The 23945-nt window shown below is 35.2% G+C and overlaps 1 protein-coding gene across 6 annotated transcripts in view; it reads right to left on the reverse strand.

The window, feature by feature from the left end:
- DGKB (diacylglycerol kinase beta) overlaps positions 1 to 23945 on the reverse strand; it is a 666176-nt gene that overhangs the window by 410569 nt on the left and 231662 nt on the right. For all 6 annotated transcript variants that reach the window (XM_021689586.1, XM_021689590.1, XM_021689588.1 and 3 more), the window contains 3 exons: positions 21305 to 21390; positions 18258 to 18347; positions 12499 to 12659 (listed from right to left, as the gene is read on the reverse strand). In XM_021689586.1, coding sequence (XP_021545261.1) covers positions 12499 to 12659; positions 18258 to 18347; positions 21305 to 21390 — 337 coding nt within the window. The remainder of the gene's footprint in view (positions 1 to 12498; positions 12660 to 18257; positions 18348 to 21304; positions 21391 to 23945) is intronic.

Genomic DNA, 23945 nt, shown 5'->3' on the forward strand with positions numbered 1-23945 from the left:
GAATTATAATCTTTGCTATAGAATTACCTGCAAGAAAAATCATTATAAAGGATTTAACTATTGTAAAAACCTAGGCGGATTTTATACTCAGATTGCATCTTAAGTGTCTTTTGAATTTTTATTCCACTTAAACTACAAATGGAAATTATTAGATGGATTATGATTGAATGTTATTTACAAACACAGACTTTGTAGAACCCCAGGTCCACATTCAAAGAAATATTAGCTGGGCCTATAAGGGAATATTGGACAATTCAATTATATTTATAAGTTTTAGGTTAAAGCATTAAAAATTCTGGGGTGCCTGGGTGTCTCAGTTGCTTAAGTGGCTGCCTTCGGCTCAGGTCATGATCTCAGGGTCCTGGGATCAAGCCCTGTGTTGGGTTCCCTGCTCTCTCAAATAAATAAATATAATTTAAAAAAAAATTAATTAAAAATTCTATGTATCATTTTTATGACACCTTATCTTTCTGTTGATACGTAGAAGAGCTCCTGTTGTATACAAATTGGACTACTTCATATCCTGATTTTAATCATTAAATCACTTAATGGCCCCTCTTGAAAGACAAACATCACACATTGGCTTCCAGGAGTCTTCAAGACAAGGCAGCAGCCAGCTCCACAACAGCCCTTTTTTGTCAATCGCTTCCACCTTCCTCTCTAAATTCCAGGCACATGGACCTTTCAGGTCTTTGAAAACATCAGGTTTTTTCTCACCTCAATCTCTTCACATACAGTTATACCTGCTTGCTATGCTCTGTCCATCTCTTTTGTGGCCCGCTCACTTGTGTATTCCTCAGAGGAAGGTGGAAGTGAGCTCTTCTACATATTAAATGTGTCTTCTTTTCTAGGCTTTCCCTGACCATGAGATCTAAAATTGTCCCTTATTCTAGCTCCTGATAACATCAGTTTTCTTTCATTGGTTTATCATAATTCTCCAAAAAAATCTGTATTTGTGCGTCTGTTTTTTAATGCTTCTCTCTACCATTAAACTCCAAGTTCTAATAATGAGGTGATCTCTTTAACTCATTCCTATAACTCTAGGGCCTGACCAAAAAAAAAGTGACTTAATTTGTTTATTAAACAAATGAATAAAGAATCAACTATGAGGATAAAAGTAATAGCATATGTGATATGGTGGTAATACAGTGTGTAGACAGTTTTCTTCCTGGGATTTTTGAGATTATCTATAGTTATATTAAAGTGCAAAATAAGAATGAAATCTGGCACATACCAGTAGTTTTTTGCTAATTTCTATAATCTGTGCTTCTAATTTCCTGCTGTTTAGCCTTTCATGACAATTCTCTCTCACCCTACTTACTATAATGTAAAGTTAGCAATTACATAAATTTCTTGTATCTAGTTCACTGCCCATCCTCAAACAGTATCTGGCACATAGTAGGTGCAATATAATTATGCTGTTATTGAAGGACCACCACTGTACAAGAATATCTATTTTCAGAGTTAATTATGATTTCAGGATTATTTGCAATTGTTCTAATATTGAAAACTACTACACAGAAGGAATTAGCAGAAATGGGCTGGTTATTTACCAATTTCCCTTTCCTTCCTAGGCAGACAGTTCCTTCCCCAGCTTCCTTAAAATTAGGCATAGGAAAATGATTAATATATGACAAGTGGGTTATTAGTGGAGCATTTTCCAGACTTGGCCCATAAACGTCCTCCTCCTACAGCCCACTCTTTCTTTGTCACCCGGTTGTTGACTAGATAGGGTGCTGAGTAGTTAGAGGAGTATGGAGCCACAAGATGGAAGGACTGAGTCACTGACTGACCAAATGGACTAGAACCTCTCCCTAAACATTAATTTATGCTGTTCTATTATGTGAGGGAAGAACTAATTTTTAATTGTTATCAGACCACTAATATTTTGGGGTTTTCGTGCCAATACTCAACCCACTGTGACTAATACAAGGGGTATATAATAATGTATATGAAGATGATATTTATGTATTTCTGACCATCATAGTTTTTTCTAAAATTCTGAAGCAATTTCTGTGTAAAGTGTAAGACACTTATGGTCAATAAATGAAGGGCAATAGTTGAAATAATGGAAACCATACTGAGAGTATACTCAAACTTTGAGATCACCTTGTAACTAGCAGGTAGTGAGGTTCCAAGAACTAATTTCAAGTATAAAACATGTGCCATCTTAATCTTTCCCATGCTGGTGATAACAGAAAGTTGAAACGCCCCCTCATCCTTTCTGTACTCTAATTCCACACTTCTTATATACTCAGGAATAGCTTGAGATAGATAATTCATTTCATTTTATTGTTTTCTGGATTCACTGGTTACAGCAGAGGAATACAAATCGCTAAGTAGAAGGTGGCCTTGCTGAGTGACAGCCAAATCTTGAACTCTTTGATTGTTCTGACTGTGACCCCGAGTGTTAAGCCAAAGGCTTACTGGGGCAGAAGAAAATATTTCAGGAAGAGACGCTCTACATAGTCCCCCTGCCATGTTATACTCACTGAAAGAGGCTCCAAGTCAAATGAAACAAGAACCTTTTAAAATAAGCTCAGTTGGGCGCCTGGGTGGCTCAGTCGGTTAGGCGACTGCCTTCGGCTCAGGTCATGATCCTGGAGTCCCGGGATCGAGTCCCGCATCGGGCTCCCCGCTCGGCAGGGAGTCTGCTTCTCCCTCTCCCGCCCCCCCCTTGTGCCCTTTCTCTCCCTCACTCTCTCTCTCAAATAAATAAATAAAATCTTTAAAAAAAAATAAAATAAAATAAAATAAGCTCAGTCAAAATCCACCTGTTTAGTTAGTTCTGGTTACTTCAAAATATATAAATAAATAAATATAAGATATATTTTATTATATATTCTTTTATTAGGTTTTAAACTGTGCATTTCAAATTTAGTACTTTAATATATCTAGCAACTACCTATGTAATGTGAGGTCAAGTTCTAACAAAATTTTCTCTTCCTCAGAGGCTAATTTTTACATTTGCAATCTGAACTAAGCAATCTATTTCTCCAGTGAATCCTTGGCCACATCTATACTGACTTTCAGTTATGTGTCTCTCTTCCTCTCTGATTCATTCTTCTTTTCATATCACAGGACCCTTGTATTATAATTTCCAGGCAAGTTGGATCATGTTTAGTAAAATAGTTCTCCATTTTTCTTTTTATTAAAATTGACTTACTTTATCATATATATTTTAGAGTTAGTTTTTCAAGTTTGTCATAAAATCCAGCTCTACATTATAGATTAAATGCATAATTTAATTTATATATTACATAGCATATATTATATATTATATTAAGTTATCTAATCTAAGAATAAGAAACATCTCTGTTCTGATCCTTTATGTTTTTATAGAGAGTTTTAACATTTTCTGTATTTAGGTCTTGGATATTCTTTATTAATTCTTAGATATTTTCAGTTTTTATTGCTGTTTTTATAAATTCATTGATTATTATTGATATAATGGAATACTACTGAATATTTAAGTTGATCTTATATTTGGCAATATTGCTACTCTCCCATTTGTAGTCCTAATATGTTTAAAACTGGGAAATTACATTTTTTGTTTATGGGTTTTTTAATTTTTTGTTTTTCTGGTGTTTTACAGTCTATATCATTTATTTGTAATTCTCTTTACAACAATTTTATAAAATCAATTTTGCAATAGAGCTGATCAATTCTTTTCAATAATCCAGTATTTAGTTTTGCATTCTCTATTTTTTTCTTGTTGCTATTCTTTATTTCCCATCTTATTTTTATTAGTTTCCCTTCTCATCTCTTTGGGTTTTAGCTATTTCCCCTTTTTCAACACGTTGAGTTTTGTATTTAATATGTCTGTTTCTTGATATCAGAGTTTCCCAACCTCAGCACTATTGACATTTTTGAGCTGTATAATTCCTTCTTGTATGTTCAGGGAGCTGCTTTGTGCACTGGGAGTATTTAGCAGCATCCTTAGCCTCTATCCACTAGCTGCCAGTAGCAATCCCCTTTCAGTCCTGACAATCAAAGGTGGGTGCAAACATTGCCAAGTGTCTCCTGTGGTGGGGAGGAATTATCTGCTGTTGAGGGCCAATGGAAACTGACTAAAAGCATATACAAATTGAGAAGTGTTTATTCAGGAAACACTATGACACCTCAGATAAAAACAGTGGTAATCTGTAATGATTCCACTTTGGGCTGCCCCCTTATCCTCCAGCTCCATCGGTGCTGTGGTTCTACCATGGTAGGCAAGCCATGAAAGCAAGCAACTTTACTGTCAAGGGAACTGACTCTATTTGGAGTGGAAGGTAGAAAAACTCCACGACCCAGAAAGTTATCTAAAAGAAGAGTAATCTCAGTGGCACACGGATAAGGAAAGCCAATGTCACAGCTTGCCTGAGTTTGCAGAAATGACTAAGGCAAGCCATTAACCAGCCAACTAGCCAGAAACTCAACAGATCTTGGGAATGAGATAGCCATAATGGGTCTTGACAATTTGCCACATATCCCTGGCTGTCTGAAAGGCTCTATGCATGGACAAGGCTGCACACATGTTCAGAAAAGACCAAAAAGGGCCTTAGTAGTCTATATATCCTAGGCTAAGTGAGAATTCTTATACATGGGCAAAGGAGACAAAAGAAGGGTCAGCAGATATTAAAAGCTGAATACCTAAAGTTTATGGGTGTTCCCCAATGAACACACAGATGCAGTGGCAAACAGATGAAGACTCACTGGCTCAAACTAACTGAGCACAAACTCTGACCAATCATGCTGACGCAGGGGTGATCCCCAGGAAGCCAGGATTAAGATAAAAACAAGAATTAAAAAGACAAAACAAAACAAAATTGAGTCATATGCCACAGGAGAGAAAGTTTCCACATAATTAGCGTGGGGTCACTAAACAAACACAGGAACAACCATAACCACTGTGAGTGGATCCAAATCCGAAGTTCTTACAATAAATTATATAAAATATCCAGTTCCCAACAAAATATTAGCAGACATGCAGAGGAATAGCAAAATGTGGCACATACTTCGAGGAAAAATTGTCTTGGATGTAGTTCAGATGTTATTAAACTCTCTGAGGAGCCTCAGATGTTGAACTTATCAGACAAAAACTTCACAACAGCTATTTTAAACATGTCAAAAGAACTAAAGTAAACCATGTTTAAAGAATAAAGGAAAGCATAACAACAATGACTCTTCAAATAGAGAATACAAATTAAAAACAGAAATTATAAAAAGAGAACCAAATGGGAACCCTGGAGTTAAAAAGTGTATTAACCAAAACAAACAAACAAAAATACACCAAAGGAACCCAAGAGAATGGCATTATTCCTAATACCCAAAGACTCAAAACAATCTAAATGCCCATCAACTGGTGAATGGCTAAACAATATGTGCTATGTCCATACAATGGGATGCTACTCAGCAATAAAAGAGAATATGGTATTCATGCAGTTCATATGGGTGAACTTCAAAAATATTCAGTGAAATGAAAGAAGCCAGATGCAAAACACCACATATTGTCTGATTTCTTTTATATGAAATATCCATAAAAGGTAGTTCTTAGATGCAGAAGATTAGTTGTTGCTTAGAAATGGGGTAAGAAGCCAGAACTGATAACAAATGGGCATGAGGGTTCTTATTTAGGTAATGAAAATCCTCTAAAATTGGATGGATTTAGTAAAATCATTGAAAGGTTCACTTAAAATGAGTGAACTAGGCTGTGCACAAGTTACATGCCAGTAAAGCTGTTAAAAACATTATTATGCATATTCATATCAAAGATAAATAGGAATTTTATGGATCAAAGCATTACACTTTTCTTGCAAATAATAACTGTGATACTATTAGTAAGGACTGCATATTTAGCCTCATTATGTACCATTATTTGAGGCTCTTTAAATATATAAAACATTATTTGTGGGCGGAGCAAGATGGCAGAGGAGTAGGAGACCTAAATTCCCTCTGGTCCCAGGAATTCAGCTAGATAGGTATCAAACCATTCAGAACACCTACAAACTCAACAGGAGATCGAAGAAAAGAGTGGCAGCAACTCTCTGTACAGAAAAGTGACCACTTTCTGGAAGGTAAGGTGCAGAGAAGTGAATCCGAGGCCATATCCGGGAAGATAGATGGCGGGGGAGGGGGCCTACATCAGCCGCTACTGGCAAGTGATAGAGCAGTGGAGCACAAAATCAGAACTAACTTTCAGAAGTCGGCTCTGCTGAGGTAGGTCGCTCCAGTGGATAAGCAGGGGGAGGGGGATGTGGAACCCTCACTGGGACAGTGTGGTCTCAGGACCCTCAGGGCCACAGAAAGACCGAGGGTGCCTGAGTGCGGCAGAGCTCCCAGGTATCAGAGCGGGGAAGCCAGCTGCAGAGACGGAGTGGAGGAATGTGCTCTCCGCTTGGGGTTGCCATAAACTGTGATCCGCGGCACAGTTGGGCCACTGCTCCTCCAGCAGGGACCCAACAAGCAGCAGATCCGGGCAGACTCTCCTTCCTCCCCTGGGAGGAGCAGTGCAGGAGCGCACTGCAGGGATCTGCTGGGTTTAGAGACTCCACACGGGGACGGGTGCCAGAGATAGAAATGCTTGGTCACAGGCCGGGTGAGCACGGTGTGCAGCCGCAGACAGTGAGATGGGAGTGACTGGATGCTTTTCTCTGGGGGCACACTGAGGGCTGGGGCCCCGAGTTCTCAGCTTCTCTGGGGCCGAGATTGGGAGGCCACCATTTTCACTCTTGGCCTCCAAAGCTGTACGGAAAGCTTGCAGGGAAAAAAGCTCCCAAGAGCAAACCCTAACAGGTTACTTAGCCCGGACCCAGCAAGGGTGGGGCAATTCCACCTCCGGCAAAGACATTTGGGAACCACGGCAACAGGCCCCTCCCCCAGAAGATCAGCAAGAACAGCCAGCCAAGACCAAGTTTACCCATCAATGAGAATGGCAGAACTCCAGCACTAGGGGAATACTGCATATAGAATTCATGGCTTTTTTCCCCTGATTCTTTAGTCTTTCAAAGGTAATTTTTTTAATTTTCTTTTTTTTCTTTTTCTATTTTTTTTTGAATCTTTCTTTTTCCCTTCTTCAACATCTTATCAATCCCTTTTTTAAAAATCTTTTTTTTTTTCATTTTTAGAGTTATATTCTATCCCTTCATAGTAGTTAACCTTATTTTTGGTATATATATAAGTTGTTCTCTCTTTAAAATTTTGGGATACAGTTGCTTCTAACAGACCAAAATACACCCTAAATCTCTAGTGTATGGCTTTGTTCTAGTCTCCTCCCGATCACATTCTCTCCCTTTTTTTAAAATTTCTCTTCCTTCTTTTTTCAAGCAATTCCTTATCAATTCCTTTTATAAAATCTTTTATAACATCTTTTATAATTTTCATCTTTACAGTCATATTTCATCCCTTCATCATATTTACCCTTATTTTTGTACATATATAAGTTTTTCTTTTCTTTAAAATTTTGGGACGCAATTTCTCCTAACAGACCAAAACATGCCCAAAATGTAGTGTGTAGCACTGATCTATTCACCAGCCTGATCATATTTGAACATATTCTTTTTTTTTATCTTTTTCTTTTTCTATTTTTTTCTTTTTCCTTCCCTTCCCTTTCTTTTCCCTGGGTTTCAGGTCTCTTCTGATTTGTTTAGTGTATATTTTTCTGGGGTCATGGTTACCCTTTTAGCATTTTATTCTCTCATTCATCTATTCTCCTCTGGACAAAATGACAAGAGGGAAAAAATCACCTCAAAAAAAAAAAAAGAACAAGAGGCAGTACTGACTGTCAGGGACCTAATCAATATGGACATTAGTAAGATGTCGGAAATAGAGTTCAGAATGACGATTATAAGGATACTAGCTGGGCTTGAAAAAGGCATGGAAGATACTAGAGAAACCCTTTCTGGAGAAATAAAAGAACTAAAATCTAACCAAGTCAAAATCAAAAAGGCTATTAATGAGGTGCAATCAAAAATAGAGGTTCTAACTGCTAGGATAAATGAGGCAGAAGAGGGAATTAGTGATTTAGAAGACCAAATGATAGAAAATAAAGAAGCTGAGAAAAAGAGAGATAAACAACTACTGTATCACAAGGGCAGAATTTGAGAGATAAGTGATACCATAAGACGAAACAATATTAGAATAATTGGGATCCCAGAAGAAGAAGAAACAGAGAGAGGGGCAGAAGGTATATTGGAGCAAATTATAGTAGAGAACTTCCCTAATTTAGGGAAGGAAACAGGCATCAAAATCCAGGAGGCACGGAGAAGCCCCCCTCAAAATCAATAAAAATAGGTCAACACCCCCACATCTAGTAGTAAAACTTACGAGTCTCAGAGACAAAGAGAAAATCCTGAAAGCAGCTCAGGACAAGAGGTCGGTAACCTGTAATGGTAGAAACATTAGATTGTCAACAGACCTATCCAAAGAAACCTGGCAGGCCAGAAAGGACTGGCATGATATATTCAGAGCACTAAATGAGAAAAATGTGCAGCCAAGAATACTATATCCAGCTAGGCTGTCATTGAAAATAGAAGGAGGGATAAAAAGCTTCCAGGACAAACAAAAACTAAAGGAATTTGCAAACATGAAACCAGCCCTAAAAGAAAAATTGAAAGGGGTCCTCTAAGCAAAGAGAGACCCTAAAAGTAACATAGACCAGAAAGGAACAGAGACAATATACAATAACAGTCCACCTTACAGGCAATACAATGGCACTAAATTCCTATCTTTCAATAATTACCCTGAATGTAAATGGGCTAAATGCCCCAATCAAAAGACACAGGTTATCAGATTGGATAAAAAAAACAAGACTTGTCAATATGCTGTCTGCAAGAGACTCATTGTAGACCCAAAGACACCTCCAGATTGAAAGTGAGGGGGTGGAAAACCATTTACCATGCTAATGGACACCAAAAGAAAGCTGGGGTGGCAATCCTTTTATCAGACAAATTAGATTTTAAACCAAAGACTATAATAAGAGATGAGGAAGGACACTATATCATACTTAAAGGTTCTATTCAACCAAAAGATCTAACAATTGTAAATATCTATGCCCCTAACATGGAAGCAGCCAATTATATAAGCCAGTTAATAACAAAAGCAAAGAAACACATTGACAACAATACAATAATAGTAGGGGACTTTAACACCCCCCCTCACTGAAATGGACAGATCGTCTAAGCAAAAGATCAACAAGGAAATAAAGACTTTAAGTGACACACTGGACCAAATGGACTTCACAGACATATTCAGAACATTGCATCCCAAAGAACAGAATACACATTCTTCTCTATTGCCCACGGAACATTCTCCATCACATCCTAGGTCACAAATCAGGTCTCCACTGGTACCAAAAGATTGGGCTCATTCCCTTCATATTTTTGGACCACAATGCTTTGAAACTAGAACTCAATCACAAGAGGAAAGTCAGAAAGAACTCAAATACATGGAAGCTAAGGAGCATCCTACTAAAGAATGAATGGGTCAACCAGGAAATTAAAGAAGAATTAAAAAAATTCATGGAAACAAATGAAAACACAACTGTTCAAAATCTTTGGGATGCAGCAAAATAAAGTACATAGCAATACAAGCCTTTCTCAAGCAACAAGAAAGATCTCAAATACACAATCTAACCCTACACCTAAAGGGGCTGGAGAAAGAACAGCAAATAAAGCCTAAACCCAGCAGGACAAGAGAAATAATAAAGATCAGAGCAGAAATCAATGAAATAGAAACCAAAAGAATAGTAGAACAGATCAACGAAACTAGGAGCTGGTTCTTTGAAAGAATTAATAAGATTAATAAACCCCTGGTCAGATTTATCAAAAAATAAAAGAGAAAGACCCAAATAAATAAAATCATGAATGAAAGAGGAGAGATCACAACCAACACCAAAGAAATACAATTATAAGAACATATTATGAGCAACTATATGCCAGCAAATTAGATAATCTGGAAGAAATGGATGCATTCCTAGAGATGTATAAACTACCAAAACTGAACCAGGAAGAAATAGAAAACCTGAACAGACCTATAACCACTAAGGAAATTGAAGCAGTCATCAAAAATCTCCCCAAACACAAGAGCCCAGGGCCAGATGGCTTCCCAGGGGAATTCTACCAAACATTTAAGGAAGAATACCTATTCTTCTGAAACTGTTCCAAAAAATAGAAATGGAAGGAAAACTTCCAAACTCATTTTATGAGGCCACCATTACCTTGATCCCAAAAGCAAAGACCCCATCATAAAGGAGAATTACAGACCAATATCCCTGATGAACATGGATGCAAAAATTCTCACTAAAATACTAGCCAACAGGATCCAACAGTACATTGAAAGGATTATTCACAACGACCAAGTGGGATTTATCCCTGGGCTGCAGGGTTGGTTCAACATCTGCAAATCAATCAATGTGATACAATACATTATTAAAAGAAAGAACAAGAACCATATGATCCTCTCAATAGATGCAGAAAAAGCATTTGACAAATACAACATCCTTTCTTGATCAAAACTCTTCAGAGTATGGGGATAGAGGGTACATATCTCAATATCATAAAAGCCATCTATGAAAAACCCAAAGCGAATATCATTCTCAATGGGGAAAAACTGAGAGCTTTCCCCCTGAGGTCAGGAAAACAGCAGGGATGTCCACTATCACCACTACTATTCACCATAGTACTAGAAGTCCTAGCCACAGCAATCAGACAACAAAAAAAAAAATAAAAGGCATCCGAATCGGCAAAGAAGAAGTCAAATTCTCACTCTTTGCAGATGATATAATACTTTATGTGGAAAACCCCAAAGACTCCACCCCAAAACTGCTAGAACTCATACAGAAATTCAGTAAAGTGGCAAGATATAAAATCAATGCACAGAAGTCAGTGGCATTCCTATACACCAACAACAAGACAGAAGAAAGAGAAATTAAGGAGTCGATCCCATTTACAATTGCACCCAAAACCATAAGATACCTAGGAATAAATCTAACCAAAGAGGCAAAGAATCTGTACTCAGAAAACTATAAAATATTCATGAACAAAATTGAGGAAGACACAAAGAAATGGAAAAACGTTCCATGCTCATGGATTGGAAGAACAAATATTGTGAAGATGTCAATGCTACCTAGAGCAATCTACACATTTAATGCAATCCTTATCAAAATACCAGGAAAGATCCTGAGGGTTGCTGGAGTGGTGGGGGGTGGGAGGGATGGAGTGGCTGGGTGATAGACATTGGGGAGGGTATGTGCTATGGTGAGCACTGTGAATTGTGTAAGACTGTTGAATCACAGACCTGTACTGCTGAAACAAATAATACATTACATGTTAAAAAAAAAAAAAGGTAGTAGGAAGGGAAAAATGAAGGGGGCAGAAATTGGAGGGGGAGACGAACCATGAGAGACTATGGACTCTGAGAAACAAACTGAGGGTTCTAGAGGGGAGGGGGGTAGGGGGATGGGTTAGCCTGGTGATGGGTATTAAAGAGGGCACATAATGAATGGAGCACTGGGTGTTATATGCAAACAATGAATCATGGAACACTACATCAAAAACTAATGATGTAATGTATGGTGATTAACATAATAAAATTAAATTTAATAAAAGGTAAGAAAAAGAAAAAAAAACATTATTTGTAACAATGAGAGAAAAATAATACCTTAGCCTAGGATATATAGACTATTATTTTTATAGAGTATTATTTCAGGTAGCTTGACTTCCTAAGTTTATGAATTCAATCAGTGCCTTTTATAATCTACTAGTCGTGTGTGTGCGTGTGTGTGCGTGCGCACATGCACATGACAGAGAAATACATGAGATTAATATTGAGCAACATATGATAAATGTACATGATATATTTTAGGAATTCATAATCACCAGGTAAAATATATGTACACATATATAAAATCACTGTTAAAATTATTAATTCCTTAGGGATTAAAATTACAAAAACTATTTTAATTGCCAAATGATATTCTATTTTCAGTCTAAGATTTTTCAATAAATTAAGTGAAAAGTTAGCCCTTTGACTTATTAAGCACTTGAGAATCATAGTAGCATTTTTCTTAGACCTCAGACCTAACCATAAATTTTAAAATAATGTCTATTTGTAAAAACCTGATTGGTTATAATATTTGAATACATATCTCAAAATAAGATAAAATTTGATGAATCAATTTCACATTTCAACTTTTTATGTGGAGCTTTAGCCTATATTCTAAAACATAACTATCTTACAAACCATTCTACCCTTTATTTTAGTAACACAAATAGTCAAATCAATTGCAAAAAAAGTTTCTTTCTTTTGTTTAACACATGAAAAATTTATTTATTGCTGATTCTCTGACTTTGAATAAAAGCTCATGCATATAAGCTCTATTATTGCTCATTAAAGAGGTTTTTTGTTGACACAAAAATAAAATAAACTATTCATAATCAGTAAATCTGTGTAGTGTAAGAGTTTAAACGAAGTGATTATTCTGGACTGGTTAAAAGAACAGTTAGTGCAAAGTCTTACCACGCCAATGGAAAAGTAATTATTGATGATACTGTAAGGCACTGGGTCTCCCTTCTCATCTTTGTCATTAGGTATGACTTCAAACTTCCACCTGTCCAACATGATTTCTGTGCTGTTTTCAATGTCTTTTAGGATTTTCATCAGATTCTCACCTTCATAACCTAATGAAAAAAAATTATCTTGAGAAAAAATATAACCAAATAACAAAAGCTGTATTTATATGTGTTTGAGTGTGTGTATGTGGATGTCTCATTCTAAAGCCAAACAATGCATTTTACAGCAAATTCTAACACACATAAAGAATTAACTATAATTGTGAGCTCATACAAATATTTTATTTTTAGCTTTAATTTGCAACTCATACTTCTCTCCTGTGGTGCCAATTCTCAGTATAGTCAAATGCCAAATGAACATCTCCACTGCATACACTCATAAAACTTTATATCAATGTATTCAAAAATAAATGCTTCCATATCTTCTTACTGTTAACTCTCTTTCAGACAGGCAACACCCTCTACCCAATTATGGAAGTAAAAAGCTTGGATGCGATTTTAGACTTGTCCCTTTCCATCCCTCAATGATCCTCACATTTTACTCTCTATTGATACAGAACAATTTTTGTTTAAATAGGTCCTTCTCTTTTTCATTTTGTGACATTTCATCTCTTATTCTATATATCCAGAGTATCCCTTTTCTTTTGGTTGCCTTGCTTCTTTCTGTTCCTGCTGCAAGTTTTATATTTGATAGCACTTCTTTCCAGAAGCCACCCTCCCAAAAGGTTTCTCTACAGTTCCATAGTGCACAATTCTCCAAACCAGCCCTACCTAACAACTAGTACACTGTATTATAGTTATTCATATCTTTCTCACTACAAGTTTCTTTTACCAGGTCTGCCCTAGAGTAAATGCTCAACAAATCTAGTTTTAATGGATCTACTGCAGATAATCAACATGGCCTGAAAATAAAGGTATTCCTGAATATTAATATTTTCTCTTAAATGTGTCAATATAACATTATAGTCCAAACTGTAGCCTAATCCTGGTTGTGTTAATGTTTGCTTTTAACCTCCCTAAATAGTGTCCTCTTCTGTAAAAACTTCTGTTTATTGTGAGAATTAAATGAGAAAATGCATAAAAGTTCTTAGTACATGAGGCATAAGAGTAGAAAGTTCTCAACCATATAATGATAACAGAATTTGAATTGTACTAAGTTAAATAATATCTCTCTCTCTAACTCTACACACAGACATATATACACATTCTTGAATTGATATTTTGAGTTGGAACAATATTTTCATAGTTTTTTTTCTGTGTCCAACTTTGGTCTATATTTTAATAATGTAGTCATTGAACAAGTAAATGCCAGAGGCTATGAGTCCTCATTAGAGGTGTTAGCACACATAACTCTGGAAAAACTAATTGGGTTAAAGGAAAAAAAGAAGAGGCACTGTAATATGCCAACATTCTCTAAAGATAAATAAATTACATTTATGATGTATTAGCTGAATTAATTATTAGAAATTCAAGGCAGCCAGAATCTGGGAGTGCCTATTTAGGCACCTACCATTACTTTTTATCTTACACAGATAAAATAGTCATGTACTAGTTAATACATACAACAAAGAGTACAACAAACAATGACTAGACAGATATAAGCATTAAAAGTACTAAATGGTATTTTAATAAATGTTCAATTGCATTTTTGTAGCATAATTCAAAAACTATGAATATACATAATAATTTGTGTATAATTGTACTCAATACAAACACTGAATTATTTAAAGTACAAGAGTATAATAAACTTACATATATTTCACATTTTTAATAGTTCTACACTCAAAGTTTAATTCTAAATTTTTAATTTCTTTTATAAATAATAAATATTAGCCTCCAAGTACATTTTATGTTTTCCTCACTGATCTGAATAAAAAAAGTTAACTATATTCACCTCTTTTACAAATTCTACTCATTTGAAAATAAGTATGATGATTTTCAGACATAAATGGATTTACACATATTAATGTAATATAGTATAATATAGCATGGAAGTACACTGTAATATAAATAAAATATAATATGATATTTATATATATGCATTCAGCAGATATACAAGCAAATAATAATTATTTAAATAAAATTTTAAGCTTGTCCCCAGCTACATCTCAAGTTAATAGCAGCATGGTTCATTACAACACTAGAAAAATGTAAGAACAGCACCTGACCAGGAGAGAACAAAGTAGGAGTGGATTTAGTGAAAATTAATTACCACAGCTAGATTCTACTAGTGCCACTCACCTTAAAATCTTTAGCACTGGTTATGTTGTCTAAGTTTTTATGGATAAGTATGAAAGAGGTTAATATCAATTAGCCTTCTAGCCAAATAAAAATGGAAAGAGATAGGCCAAAATCTATTTTGAGACTCACGGCATCTGCAGGTCAGAGCTAATCTACAAAGATGACAAATTCCAAATTGTAGTCCCCAATTTAACAAATACCTACACCCTACTTGTATTTATCTATGCTCAAGCTTGTTAAATAATGATTCATAGCTATAAATAGGATTGCAAAACTCAAGAAGATCATATTTTTAAAAAAAAAAGACATATTAAACTTACTAAATATAGAAGTAAAAGATTATTCCCAGAAAAGAATGATGTTATTTTGCTTCCATTATTTTGATTTAAACCTATAATCCCTCTAGGCTAAGAAACAAAATAAAAACATAATTAGTATTTATTTTCTATTTAATGATATAATGTTATTACCAAATCTATCTAAAAAGCCACAGAAATTTTTAAAAAGGAAAGCAACAATATAGATTTGTCAGTGTGTGCTCCATCTAAAAACTCTTACTCTTCATGAAACATTTTTCCTGAAATAATCTTAGATTTTAGACTAATTAGTACTAGAAAAATTGCAAAGAGAATGTAAATTAAGTATTTGCAAATGCCCTAGGACATCCTACATTCTTACAGTGTTGTATTTTCCCAAATATATTCTTGTAAAAAATAAGCTTCAAATCAATATATTCCAGTGACCTAAAGTGAACCAAACGATTATTGGTTGAATAAAGTCCTTTCTTTCCCAAATGCTAAGCATGATGATACTTGCTACAAATATATACTCAGCACAAACACTAGGCAAACAATTTGATGGTTTGGTGTAAGAACCTACAAGGCAGGTACTATCATTTTTTCAAGCTCTAATGAGGAATCTGAAGCCCATGGTTGGTAAGCAACTTGCTCAAAGTTAGTTACACACCTGGCAAGAAATAATCACACTCCACAGCATGTTTCTTTATTAGTAAACTCTATCAAATGGCATCTGCGTTTTCTTAAACTTAGGCATCTTGCAGTACCCTCAAAGCCCCTCTCCAATCCATGGACAAGTTCTACCAGTCTTTCCCTAAAAATAGAACTCCACTGGGTCTACTTGTCTCATTCCCATTACCACCGCCCTGGTCCAATCCCTTCATTCTCTAACTGGAAAAACTATAACACAAGTTCTTATTTGGAAAACTATGATTCTCTACATTTTCACAATTTCTTAATTTTCTTCAGTGTATACTGAAGAATATACCTCCCAATTAATCTATTTTTGAAAACATAAATGTCATTGTATCATGCTGTTTTTAAACTCTTTCCAAGCTTCACTTTGTGCTTTAGATTCAATCAAATAAAGCCCCTGCATTATTTGGCTCTTGATTGTCTCTCCAATCTCATACTAGTCACTGTCTCCCCTACCCCCACTCCCTACTTACCCACTGCCTCACAGATGATTAAAGAGTCACATCAGCTTCCTTGAGCCCTTTCAATTTCAGAAGCTATTTTTCCTTCCTTACATTTTAAATCCAGCTTAAATGTTACTTCCTTGGAGAGGCCTTCTTGATCATTTAGCTGAATAGTTTCCTTCTACTATTCTCTAAATACATTTGAGTCTTACATAGCTTTGATCTTATTTTGTATTTATATATTTTATTGTTCATTGATTTATTACCTGTGTACTCAATGAAAACATAATCTCTAGAAGGTAGGAACTTTTATTTATTTTTTCACTCTAAATCCAGGATGTAAAACAGTGTCAACACATGCAAGGCACACACAGAGAGTTTATTAATAATATATACTTTGGCATATACTACAATTTGTGTGTCTTTGACTACTGATAATAATATATCTTAAATTGTTTCATAAGAAAATCATTAGAAGATGACCCAAATGGAACTTCCATGTCAATTTTGAGACTGGAGCCATTTATGAGTTTGGAATCTAAATGAAACCATTAATTTTCAAATATCAAAAATATTTTTCAAAAGAATACACAAGAAGCCACATGTGTGATTCTCTTCCTTTTAATCAATATAGATATGTAAGCACTAGCAAATATAAGCATCTTAAAAGCAATGGTTCTATCCATCTGTCTGTCTGTCTTTAGATTCTATGAGATTTAACTCAGTGTTTCATGATATTCTTTTACTAATTTATACCCTTAATGAAAATTATAAATATATCATATATCAAGTTTTTAACTTAGTCTCCAACTCTGTCTGTTATATATATATACACATACACATACACATATACAAAACACAGCTTAGAGTTTACCAGTTGGTCTGATACTCATGGAAAAATTGTTCTCAAATTTTTATTGTAAATCAGAGTTATTTAGGGAGTTTGTTTAAAAAGAAAATCATCTGCCCAGGTCCACCCCAGAGATTTCCATTCAGCATATCTAGGGTGAGGTCAGGCCACTGTATTTTTAACAAGCTCCCCAAGGACTTCTCATTCACACTTAGTAGACACTTTTTAAACTTCTCTAAGTAGACACTTTTTAAACTCTAAGCTAAAGTTACTTAGTTTCATTTCTGGCTTCTTTAGCAAAATCTGGTTTTCTTTTCTTTGGCATCTTCAGGTAAGTAGAGCCTATTAATGATACATCAAATTATTTTAAGACCTTTAAAAATACTTCCCCTTTACCCTGTTTCATCCACACTATTCCATTTTGAGGTCCTTGGGTATGTCAAGTAGCTTCCTATCTCTGGGCCTCTTACTTGAGATTCTTTCTGCCTCTAACGTCTACCCTCAGTTCTATATGGCTATCATTATTCCATCCATTAGGGTTCTCCCTATGTTATCCAGTTATTTCCTCCAAGAGACCTTTTGTTATGTTGGTTATAGGTTTACTTGTTAGTAGGAAGTCTCACAATTTACTTATGACTTTATGTGCCACTAGAATTCAAAGCCTCTTTGAAGGTAGACCTTGTTTTCTGTCCTTAACCCTCTACCCCAAGAATAGAACATACCCACTTGGTATAAAGTGGGTCTCAAAAAATAAGTGTTATTTAATGTATTCATTCCTGGACAAGTCATTCATTAGCCTTTCAATTTTTTTCTTTGTTAGTGATATTACTACACAACTCAGAGATTAAAAATCTGAACATTACTTTAGAGTTAATCCATGCTTATCTCATTTTTTAAGTTAGAAACTCTAAATCAAGGAGGTTTAGAAACTTGCCTTGCCCCATCAAGCCTATAATTAGTATCAGATTAAAGGCCAGCACTCACAGTCTAGCTCCCGGTCCACTATTTCCTTCTCTACCCCAGACTATTGTTCAAAATTATATACTATATCTCTCACAGCAATTATATTTGCTAAATTCACATGGCAGTTGTCATATATTAAAAAGGATGGGCTTAGTTTTTTGGGGAAAATGCTCTGCACTGTATTTCTGTTTTTTAAGATTTTCATTAGCTGTTTTACCTCCTCCCCATCGCAGGCATCTTGCTAGATCATTGCCGGTCCCAAGAGGCAGAATAGCAACTGGAGGATGCTTGACAACATTAGCCTTTTCTGTGGAATCAAAAATTAAAATAAAATAAAATTTTGATCACAGATGGAACAACAGTAGAAAAGACAGCTTGGCATGAAATGAAGGCATTCCACTAGGTACTTAAAAACAGAAAAAGTTATGTTTTATAGCTATATACAATTAGAAAGTAAGATTAATTTGTATGTATTTGTAGCAATTTATAAAACACAGATAAATACCATAATTCACGAAGTGATAGGAATTTTCAAGATTCATGTCTGAAGAAAGCCTTTTAAAATCTTAACTCAGGGAACGCCTCGGTGGCTCAGTCAGTTAAGTATCTGCCTTTGGCTCAGGTCATGATCCTGGGGTCCTTAGATCAAGCCCCGCATTGGGCTCCCTGCTCAGCGGGAAGCCTGCTTCTACCTCTGCCTGTCACTCCCCCTGCTTGTGTGCACACGCTCTCTCTCTCTCTCTGACAAATAAATAAATAAATTCTTCAAAAAAATAAAATAGAATCTTAACTCAGTTAAAAATTGTTGTGGATTTAACATCATGGAAATTTCAAGGATGCGTATATATGCATCATAAGAATATACTAGAGGGACATCACCAAAGTGGAGGTGTGGGTTCCTATAAAAAGTTCTTTTGCAACACCAACTCTAGGTGCATTTCACTTTAAGGAATAAAATATTTTGAAAAATCAAACTCTAAAAGCTAGTAAAATGCTAAAAATGTTTCAGTGTTGTTCCTACCCATGGTGCTGCTTTGGGTCAGAGTAAGCAATATAAGAACTGGGTAACTCTGATATCAGCAGGTTTTCTTCGAGATTAAGCTTTACAGAACATAATGCTTTGGGCTCAGAGCAGTAAAGATCACTACCATCAAAATTCCACATTTTTTAAAAGATTTTATTTATTTATTTGAGAGAGAGAGCAAGAGCAGGGGCAGAAGGGGAGAGGGAGAAGCCGACTCCCCACTGAGCAGGGAGCCAGACACAACGCTCCATCCCAGGACCCTGGGATCATGATCTGGACTGAAGGCAGATACTTAACTGACTGAGCCACCCAGGCACCCCAAAATTCCACATGGTTTTGTTTATATTGATTGATAGAGAGAGAGAGAGAGCACACACATGCACGCACATGAACAAGCTGGAGGGTTGGGAGAGGGGCAGAAGCAGAGGGAGAGAGAGAATCTCAAGTAGACTCCATGCTGGGCATGGGGCCCCATGCGGGGCTCAATCTCACAACCTTGCGATCATGACCTGAACCAAAACCAAGAGTTAATGCTTAACCAAGTGAGCCACCCCGGCGCACCCACATAGTTTTGTTTAAGCCATCATATGGCTTGAATGACTCTCACAAACATATATTATTTTCTTCATTTTTTCTACTTTCTCAGCCCCTCAAAGTGAGTATTTGTCTATGTGGAAGAATGGGGAGGGAACAGATTATTTAGGGATGGATGTGTCATGGTGTAATAACCAAGGCTTAGATGCGAGCTAAAATAAACTCACAATATCCTACCGTTTTCACTAAAATTCTCACAAGTATTCAGACTCTGTTCAAGCAACTCTAATTTCTGCAGTTTCTGAATTCTGATTTTCTCCTTAGATATTGCATATTATACTATTTACATCTTTTATTGGAAGGCCAAAGAACACAATTTTCACTGTTTCTTTAAAAAAAAAAGTTAGTAGACTAAAATCATCAGATGCTTACCAAAAGTGTGCTGACAACATGTATTTACTTTTATTTTGAATACTTTTGTGTGCATGAAAAGATAGAATACACTCACCTGCATTAACTAAATAAAAGTGTTTCAATTTATATAGGCAGTAAAACTTATTTTGAACAGATTATTTCCCTTTTGTGAAAGGGCCCATTTAAAAAAAAATTATTTGAGAGAGAGAGAGAGAGGATGAGCAGGAGGGGCAGAGGGAGAGGGAGAGAGAATCTCAAGCAGACTCTGAGCTGAGTGCAGAGCCCAACACGGGGCTTGACCTCAGGACCCTGAGAGCACGACCTGAGCCAAAACCGAGAATTGGATACTCAACCAACTGTGCCACCCAGGTGCCCTGAAATGGCCCATTTTTAACAAAGAAATAGTCTCTATAGAAATGGATATTTGTTTGGGATTTATCTCCTAATGAAGGCCAATTCATGATCATTTTACTGATTGGTAATCACTTCTGACAGCTGTCTCTGAAAAACCAGATAATTTTTCTAAATCATCAAGATTTTGTGATACATTCTACATTTTATCCTCAGTCATGTATCTGCTTTGTTTGCTTATAAAAATAAAGTTGTAAAAATGTCAAGAGAGAAGCAATCTAGGTTAAGGTTAAAGGATGAGCTCTAATCCCAGCTCTGTCAATTTACAGCTCTCAGACTCCATTCTAATTATTTAACTTCTCCACACCTTAGAGCCTCTCTCTAAAATAGGATTATCTATACTGTGTCACAGAGTTGTGAGAATTAAGATGAATGGGGGGGGCAAAAATCTTAGCACAACATCTATGAGAGAGTACATGATAAATAAAAAATAGCTATGGTAATAATAATGATGGATGCATATGATAAGAATGTCCACAGAGGGTAAGGTTTTGAGGTGCCATGCTTAAATAAAATAAGCACATCTATTTGATGTAAATTTTATCACAAATGTTAAGAATCTCTTTGGCTCCCTCCCCAGGTCAAAGAAACAAATGGAATTTGTAGAGCCTGATTTGAAAATAGCTCTGAGGGTTTAGTAAATTCCATGAGAAGCAGATTAAAAAAGAAAGATTTTTAGATACTTGCAAATTATTTTGTCAATTAAAACTTTGAAATATAGCAAACACATTAAACCAGTAAGTAACGTGCAACAATGCCATATATCCGATTATATCACTGTAGCATCCAAAGATATCAATGCATTAATAAAATAAATAAAATACACAGAATTTTAGGTTACTACTCTCAACCCAGCCACGTTAAGTATGTGTCTTCATTACCTATGCAGTCCAAAATCCACCCCACGGTTCCATCTCCACCACAGGCTAACACTCTGAAATCAGGAACATCACGGAAAAAGTTTAACCTGCAAAATAAGCACGTTATGGCACGTGATTGATACTTTAAAATTCGGACTTGTAAAGTTTTGTATTCTTAGCATTTTATCTAATAAAAGACATTTTTATTTGATGAAAACTGTAAGATAATCTCAACAATTTTATTGAAAAATATTAAATTCTTATCTAGAATAAAATTCTAAAATTAAAGAATTAACATCTTGATTTAAACATATATTAGATAATATATTTTATTTTTTCTTTTATCAACTCAAGTTTAAAAAAACAAAATACATTATAATAACTTTTATTAAAATATTCTCATTTTGATTATATGTGATCTGCATTTCACATATAATCCAAAGTGACATTTACTACAGCATTTCATTGAATAATTGAGATTCAATTATTGAATTGAAAAAATTCTCTTTTGAATCATTATATAAATATAACTATTCTGCCAGCAAATATGTCTTTGAGAGTTTTCAGCCTTTTCCATTACTGGAAGAAATTGATCACACTGCTTTGGGGTTCTGCTTCAGTGTTTCCTTTGACTTAGAATTTGCAAATGGGAGCCAGCCTTCCACTTGTCTTTTGACATGGCCCTCAGTGTCTGCTACCTTGGAACACTCAAGCCTAATTGCTGGGTGCCCATAGCTTCTGTTGCTAGTGCATACAGCACTATGCTTATTAAAGCAACCTACCTTGGAGAAAGTTAAAAAGGCAGGTAACACAGCCAGTTTATACAACTGTACATGCTTATTTTCTTGCAATAAAAAAGAATTGAAACAAGGCAGAAATATGTGGAATGTGTCTGTTTACCTCCCTTGCACAGGAATAATCACTGGCAGTAATATAATATGCAGTCACCCAAGAAACTTTTCTATATATTTACATATGTGAATATACACATATGAATTTTATTATACACATATTTTTAACGTGAATAGGATCATGCTATACATCCTGTTAATTTGTGTGCATTTTTTAATTTAAAAATGTCTAAGAGATCTTTCTGTGTCAGCTCATACAACGTTGCATCATGATTTACAATAAGTGAATGTATTACATAAGGTATTCATTGTGTGATCAAATAAACCATTTCTCTTCAGGTACTGTTAAACTAATTCTAGTGTTTCACTATTACAAAAAATAAGTATTATAGTTAACACTATTTGAAGTACATTTATGTGAACATATGCATATGTTTTGAAGGTTAATCTTCTAGAAGGGAAATCCACTATACCATTATACTACTCTCTGAACAGCTCCTGCTATAAAAGATGTGTCAATTTCTGTCAACTCCAAAACACTACGTGTAAACAACTTTATGATATTTCTTCAATAATAATGAAAAATCAAATTATGCTTTTATTGTAAAATCACACATTCCTGTTTGCAAGTGGGTTGAGCATATTTTTGTAGGTTTACAGCTATGTGATCTCTTCTGTGAACTGTATCTTCAAACTCTTGCCCATCTTTTCCACTGAGTTGTCTTTTATTATTATCTTATAATTTCTACATATTATGAGTGTTGTTTTTCATTTAAATTAGCATTATTGGAAAAACATTTTGTTGAAGTAATACAAATAATGCTTAAACATAATAGAAATGTATAAAAATTAACTAAAACCCCACCACCTGATATTAAGAGCCATGAATATTTAGAATATCAAACTTTCATGTATTTCCTTAGGTATTATATTATGGATATTTACCTTTTGTTAGACATGTTGCAATATTTTGAGTCTTTTTCCCATTTGTTTGCTTATATCTTGTATAATATAATGTTATTCATCATTTAAGTACCTATGTACCAATTGCCCACCGCAATGGGAGAACATTTCCAAAACTTACATAGACTGCTGTGCGGTCCATTTCTCCTCATCCACAAAAGTGAGCACTATTCTAAATTTTCAGTTATCCTACACATGCCATAGACAACATTCTGTTCACTTTTTGCTTTTTCCACTTAGTATTGTTATTAAGACTCATTCATGTGATAGCTGAAGTTCTCTCCATGCATAGTTGAAGTTATTTAATTTTTACTGCTAATTATCATTTATGTGAGTGTGCCTTTTTAAACCCATGTCAATGGACATTTGGATTGGTTAGTTTATATTCTTATAAAAACTGCATTATTGGACATGCTTCCTAGTGCTCATGGACAGTGGATACTTTCAGAGTAGGGTATACTTTTATGCAAATTTTTGTTTCCCAAAAAAGTTGTATCAATGCATGCATTCATTTTCAACATAGATATTTGACTGCGTACATTCTTTCTAACACTTTTAATGTCACACTTCTCAATTTCATGGGTTTCCTCTTTTGTGAAATGGCTATTCTTGACTTTTGTTTCCTTTCTCTACTTTTTCTCTTCTTGATTTGTAAAAATTCTTTACTTGTTCTTAATTTTAATGCTTTTTTGCAAGTATCTTCTACACAAATTGAATTTTTTTAACTTTAATGTGTATTTTAATAAACAAGATTTGGTTTTAATGTATTCAAATTTATCAACCTTTTCATAAGTGGTTAGCACTGTGACCTGTATTGTGTAAGAAAAGTTTGCCTACTCAGAGGTCAG

This window comes from Neomonachus schauinslandi, chromosome 12 (assembly GCF_002201575.2).
Source record: "Neomonachus schauinslandi chromosome 12, ASM220157v2, whole genome shotgun sequence".
In the NCBI taxonomy this organism is placed as follows: domain Eukaryota; kingdom Metazoa; phylum Chordata; class Mammalia; order Carnivora; family Phocidae; genus Neomonachus; species Neomonachus schauinslandi.